Here is a 6,685-nt window from a genome sequence, read left to right on the forward strand (position 1 = left end):
TTAGAGCAGCCCGGCGTCCTCGACGTCGCCGTCGACCAGCAGGGCATGCTCCGCCGCCGGCGCCTTCTTCCATTGCGGGCAATCACGTTTGAAGTGACCCCGCTCACCACACTTGTAGCACCGGCCTCGTTTGTTGCCGCCGAAACCCGATGCCATGCTGCGCGCCCCGTCATCATCATCCCGAGCTCCGCCTCGCTGCCGCTCGCGCGCCTGCCGCTGTGCCGCGGTGAACATCAGCTGCTCGCCGCCGTGGTTGCCTCCGTCCTGCCCGCGCCGACGCAGCCTCTCGTCGAAAGCCTTCAGCCGCCCCAACGCATCCTCGAACGGCATTGTGCTGACGTCGCAGAACTGCTCAATCCCCGCCACCGCCGCGTACAGACGATCTGGGACCGAATCGAGCAACTTCTTGACGACCGCCGCATCCTCCAGGATCGAGCCCCGTGCCGCGTAGCGCGCCGCCATGCTGCCCAGCCTGCCGGCGAACGCGTCCAGGGTCTCGGACTCCGCCATGCGCAGGAGCTCGAATTCACCCCGGAGCGTGCCCAGCCGTGTCGCCCGCACGCGATCGGCGCCCACAAACCTGGTCTTCAGACTCGCCCACACCTCTGCTGGGGTCTTCTTTGATACTACCTGCAACAACAAGTCCTCGGCGAGTGCACTGAGCAGGTAGGCGCGCGCGGGCTTGTCCTTCTTCGCGATGACGACGGCCGCCGCGTCCTCCGGCACCACCACCGCCTCCCACAGCCCGGCCGCATTAAGGTTCGCCTCCACCTTGATCGACCATGCCGTGTAGTTGTCGCCGGTGAGTAGTGGCACCGCCTGCGGCATCGACCCACTCGCTCCGCCAGCGTACGGGACGATCGACATCACCGGCGCGCCCTGAACAGAACCTGGCTCTAATACCAATTGTTGGAACCGCCAGTCCCTCGCCGCACTCCTCCTTGCTCTCTCTGTTGCCATGGCTCACTCAAGGAAGAAAGAGGGGAAGGAGGAAGAAGAACAGGGACACGGCGAGGTGGTTTTTTTCGGTGCACGAACACCTTTCCAGAGCACAAACTCAACACACACACCCGCAGCTGTTACAACGCCCCTCGCGCGGCTTTATAGCCCCGAGCCAGCGCACAGGGCACGTACCCAACGCCTCCACTCGCTCTTGATCGCCCGCGCTCCGCTCGTGCCCGCGTCGCGCTCCGACGCGCGCGCCCCACGGCGAGCTCCAACGGCCACGCCCTCGATCACCCACGCGACTCGCCCAACAGCTACTCCTACACCAACGCACATGACTCACATGCGCACGGACACGCCCCGTGCTGCACCTGTACGCACGCACGCACACACTCCCGCGGTCCCGATGCACCCGACCCGGCCAGCTCGCGCCCATACACGCGCTGGTCGCATCCGGTGCGTCGCCGCGGCTTATTAGCCCAAGACTCGCGCCCTAAGCCGCGGCTTAGAGCAGCCCGGCGTCCTCGACGTCGCCGTCGACCAGCAGGGCATGCTCCGCCGCCGGCGCCTTCTTCCATTGCGGGCAATCACGTTTGAAGTGACCCCGCTCACCACACTTGTAGCACCGGCCTCGTTTGTTGCCGCCGAAGCCCGATGCCATGCTGCGCGCCTCGTCATCATCATCCCGAGCTCCGCCTCGCTGCCGCTCGCGCGCCTGCCACTGTGCCGCGGTGAACATCAGCTGCTCGCCGCCGTGGTTGCCTCTGTCCTGCCCGCGCCGACGCAGCCTCTCGTCGAAAGCCTTCAGCCGCCCCAACGCGTCCTCGAACGGCATTGTGCCGACGTCGCAGAACTGCTCAATCCCCGCCACTGCCGCGTACAGACGATCTGGGACCGAATCGAGCAACTTCTTGACGACAGCCGCATCCTCCAGGATCGAGCCCCGTGCCGCGTAGCGCGCCGCCATGCTGCCCAGCCTGCCGACAAACGCGTCCAGGGTCTCAGACTCCGCCATGCGCAGGAGCTCGAATTCACCCCGGAGCTTGCCCAGCCGTGCCACCCGCACGCGATCGGGGCCCACAAACCTGGTCTTCAGACTCGCCCACACCTCTGCTGCGGCCTTCTTTGATACTACCTGCAACAACAAGTCCTCGGCGAGTGCACTGAGCAGGTAGGCGCGCGCGGGCTTGTCCTTCTTCGCGATGACGGCGGCCGCCGCGTCCTCCGGCACCACCACCGCCTCCCACAGCCCGGCCGCATTAAGGTTCGCCTCCACCTTGATCGACCACGCCGTGTAGTTGTCGCCGGTGAGTAGTGGCACCGCCTGCGGCATCGACCCGCTCGCTCCGCCAGCGTACGGGACGATCGACATCGCCGGCGCGCCCTGAACAAAACCTGGCTCTAATACCAATTGTTAGAACCGCCAGTCCCTCGCCGCACTCCTCCTTGCTCTCTCTGTTGCCGTGGCTCACTCAAGGAAGAAGGAGGGGAAGGAGGAAGAAGAACAGGGACACGACAAGGTGGTTTTTTTCGGTGCACGAACACCTTTCCAGAGCACAAACTCAACACACACACCCGCAGCTGTTACAACGGCCCTCGCGCGGCTTTATAGCCCCGAGCCAGCGCACCGGGCACGTACCCAACGCCTCCACTCGCTCTTGATCGCCCGCGCTCCGCTCGTGCCCGCGTCGCGCTCCGACGCGCGCGCCCCACGGCTAGCTCCAACGGCCATGCCCTCGATCACCCACGCGACTCGCCCAACAGCTACTCCTACACCCACGCACACGACTCACATGCGCACGGACACGCCCCGTGCTGCACCTGTACGCACGCACGCACACACTCCCGCGGTCCCGATGCACCCGACCCGGCCAGCTCGCGCCCATACACGCGCTGGTCGCGTCCGGTGCGTCGCCGCGGCTTATTAGCCCAACACTCGCGCCCTAAGCCGCGGCTTAGAGCAGCCCGGCGTCCTCGACGTCGCCGTCGACCAGCAGGGCACGCACCACCGCCGGTGCCTTCTTCCATTGCAGGCAGTCACGTTTGAAGTGACCCCGCTCACCATACTTGTAGCACCGGCCTCGTTTGTTGCCGCCGAAGCCCGATGCCATGATGCGCACCCGCCTCCGTCTCGCTGCCGCTCGCGCGCCTGCCACTGTGCCGCGGTGAACATCAGCTGCTCGCCGCCGTGGTTGCCTCCGTCCTGCCCGCGTCGACGCAGCCTCTCGTCGAAAGCCTTCAGCCGCCCCAACGCGTCCTCGAACGGCATTGTGCCGACGTCGCAGAACTGCTCAATCCCCGCCACTGCCGCGTACAGACGATCTGGGACCGAATCGAGCAACTTCTTGACGACCGCCGCATCCTCCAGGATCGAGCCCCGTGCCGCGTAGCGCGCCGCCATGCTGCCCAGCCTGCCGGCGAACGCGTTCAGGGTCTCGGACTCCGCCATGCGCAGGAGCTCGAATTCACCCCGGAGCGTGCCCAGCCGTGCCGCCCGCACGCGATCGGCGCCCACAAACCTGGTCTTCAGACTCGCCCACACGTCTGCTACGGTCTTCTTTGATACTACCTGCAACAACAAGTCCTCGGCGAGTGCACTGAGCAGGTAGGCGCGTGCGGGCTTGTCCTTCTTCGCGATGACGGCGGCCGCCGCGTCCTCCGGCACCACCACCGCCTCCCACAGGCCGGCCGCATTAAGGTTCGCCTCCACCTTGATCGACCATGCCGTGTAGTTGTCGCCGGTGAGTAGTGGCACCGCCTGCGGCATCGACCCGCTCGCTCCGCCAGCGTACGGGACGATCGACATCACCGGCGCGCCCTGAACAGAACCTGGCTCTAATACCAATTGTTGGAACCGCCAGTCCCTCGCCGCACTCCTCCTTGCTCTCTCTGTTGCCGTGGCTCACTCAAGGAAGAAAGAGGGGAAGGAGGAAGAAGAACAGGGACACGGCGAGGTGGTTTTTTTGGTGCACGAACACCTTTCCAGAGCACAAACTCAACACACACACCCGCAGCTGTTACAACGCCCCTCGCGCGGCTTTATAGCCCCGAGCCAGCGCACAGGGCACGTACCCAACGCCACAAGGGCATGCTCCGCCGCCGGCGCCTTCTTCCATTGCGGGCAATCACGTTTGAAGTGACCCCGCTCACCACACTTGTAGCACCGGCCTCGTTCGTTGCCGCCGAAGCCCGATGCCATGCTGCGCGCCTCGTCATCATCATCCCGAGCTCCGCCTCGCTGCCGCTCGCGCGCCTGCCACTGTGCCGCGGTGAACATCAGCTGCTCGCCGCCGTGGTTGCCTCCGTCCTGCCCGCGCCGACGCAACCTCTCATCGAAAGCCTTCAGCCGCCCCAACGCGTCCTCGAACGGCATTGTGCCGACGTCGCAGAACTGCTCAATCCCCGCCACTACCGCGTAGAGACGATCTGGGACCGAATCGAGCAACTTCTTGACGACCGCCGCATCCTCCAGGATCGAGCCCCGTGCCGCGTAGCGCGCCGCCATGCTGCCCAGCCTGCCGACAAACGCGTCCAGGGTCTCAGACTCCGCCATGCGCAGGAGCTCGAATTCACCCCGGAGCGTGCCCAGCCGTGTCGCCCGCACGCGATCGGCGCCCACAAACCTGGTCTTCAGACTCGCCCACACCTCTGCTGCGGTCTTCTTTGATACTACCTGCAACAACAAGTCCTCGGCGAGTGCACTGAGCAGGTAGGCGCGCGCGGGCTTGTCCTTCTTCGCGATGACGGCGGCCGCCGCGTCCTCCGGCACCACCACCGCCTCCCACAGCCCGGCCGCATTAAGGTTCGCCTCCACCTTGATCGACCACGCCGTGTAGTTGTCGCCGGTGAGTAGTGGCACCGCCTGCAGCATCGACCCGCTCGCTCCGCCAGCGTACGGGACGATCGACATCGCCGGCGCGCCCTGAACAAAACCTGGCTCTAATACCAATTGTTAGAACCGCCAGTCCCTCGCCGCACTCCTCCTTGCTCTCTCTGTTGCCGTGGCTCACTCAAGGAAGAAAGAGGGGAAGGAGGAAGAAGAACAGGGACACGGCGAGGTGGTTTTTTTCGGTGCACGAACACCTTTCCAGAGCACAAACTCAACACACACACCCGAAGCTGTTACAACGGCCCTCGCGCGGCTTTATAGCCCCGAGCGAGTGCACCGGGCATGTACCCAACGCCTCCACTCGCTCTTGATCGCCCGCGCTCCGCTCGTGCCCGCGTCGCGCTCCGACGCGCGCGCCCCACGGCGAGCTCCAACGGCCATGCCCTCGATCACCCACGCGACTCGCCCAACAGCTACTCCTACACCCACACACACGACTCACATGCGCACGGACACGCCCCGTGCTGCACCTGTACGCACGCACGCACACACTCCCGCGGTCCCGATGCACCCGACCCGGCCAGCTCGCGCCCATACACGCGCTGGTCGCGTCCGGTGCGTCGCCGCGGCTTATTAGCCCAACACTCGCGCCCTAAGCCGCAGCTTAGAGCAGCCCGGCGTCCTCGACGTCGCCGTCGACCAGCAGGGCACGCACCACCGCCGGTGCCTTCTTCCATTGTGGGCAGTCACGTTTGAAGTGACCCCGCTCACCATACTTGTAGCACCGGCCTCGTTTGTTGCCGCCGAAGCCCGATGCCATGCTGCGCGCCCCGTCATCATCATCCCGAGCTCCGCCTCGCTGCCGCTCGCGCGCCTGCCACTGTGCCGCGGTGAACATCAGCTGCTCGCCGCCGTGGTTGCCTCCGTCCTGCCCGCGCCAACGCAGCCTCTCGTTGAAAGCCTTCAGCCGCCCCAACGCGTCCTCGAACGACATTGTGCCGACGTCGCAGAACTGCTCAATCCCCGCCACCGCCGCGTACAGACGATCTGGGACCGAATCGAGCAACTTCTTGACGAGCGCCGCATCCTCCAGGATCAAGCCCAGTGTCGCATAGCGCGCCGCCATGCTGCCCAGCCTGCCGGCGAACGCGTCCAGGGTCTCGGACTCCGCCATGCGCAGGAGCTCGAATTCACCCCGGAGCGTGCCCAGCCGTGCCGCCCGCACGAGATCGGTGCCCACAAACCTGGTCTTCAGACTCGCCCACACCTCTGCTGCGGTCTTCTTCGATGCTACCTGCAACAACAACTGCTCGGCGTGTGCACTGAGCAGGTAGGCGCGCGCGGGCTTGTCCTTCTTCGCGATGACGGCAGCCGCCGCGTCCTTCGGCACCACCACCGCCTCCCACAGCCCGGCCGCATCAAGGTTCGCCTCCACCTTGATCGACCACGCCGTGTAGTTGTCGCCGGTGAGTAGTGGCACCGCCTGCGGCATCGACCCGCTCGCTCCGCCAGCGTACGGGACGATCGACATCACCGGCGCGCCCTGAACAGAACCTGGCTCTAATACCAATTGTTGGAACCGCCAGTCCCTCGCCGCACTCCTCCTTGCTCTCTCTGTTGCCATGGCTCACTCAAGGAAGGAAGAGGGAAAGGAGGAAGAAGAACAGGGACACGGAGAGGTGGTTTTTTTCGGTGCACGAACACCTTTCCAGAGCACAAACTCAACACACACACCCGCAGCTGTTACAACGGCCCTCGCGCGGCTTTATAGCCCCGAGCCAGCGCACCGGGCACGTACCCAACACCGCCACTCGCTCTTGATCGCCCGTGCTCTGCTCGTGCCCGCGTCGCGCTCCGACGCGCGCGCCCCAGGGCGAGCTCCAACGGCCACACCCTCGATCACCCACGCGA

At 65.5% G+C, this 6,685-nt stretch overlaps 3 protein-coding genes across 3 annotated transcripts; all 3 read right to left on the minus strand.

Moving 5' to 3' along the window:
* Positions 1-510, minus strand: LOC119304418. The gene has a single exon (XM_037581595.1). It carries the CDS (start codon positions 508-510, stop codon positions 1-3), a length of 510 nt encoding a protein of 169 aa, XP_037437492.1.
* A 940-nt stretch (positions 511-1,450) lies between these two features.
* LOC119304417 lies at positions 1,451-1,960 on the minus strand. The gene has a single exon (XM_037581594.1). The coding sequence runs from the start codon at positions 1,958-1,960 to the stop codon at positions 1,451-1,453; it is 510 nt and encodes a 169-aa protein (XP_037437491.1).
* Positions 1,961-5,438: 3,478 nt separating this feature from the next.
* Positions 5,439-5,948, minus strand: LOC119304415. Its single transcript, XM_037581593.1, has one exon. The coding sequence runs from the start codon at positions 5,946-5,948 to the stop codon at positions 5,439-5,441; it is 510 nt and encodes a 169-aa protein (XP_037437490.1).
* Between the last annotated feature and the right edge of the window lie 737 nt (positions 5,949-6,685).

Source organism: Triticum dicoccoides, chromosome 5A (genome assembly GCF_002162155.2).
Source record: "Triticum dicoccoides isolate Atlit2015 ecotype Zavitan chromosome 5A, WEW_v2.0, whole genome shotgun sequence".
Classification (NCBI taxonomy): Eukaryota; Viridiplantae; Streptophyta; class Magnoliopsida; order Poales; family Poaceae; genus Triticum; species Triticum dicoccoides.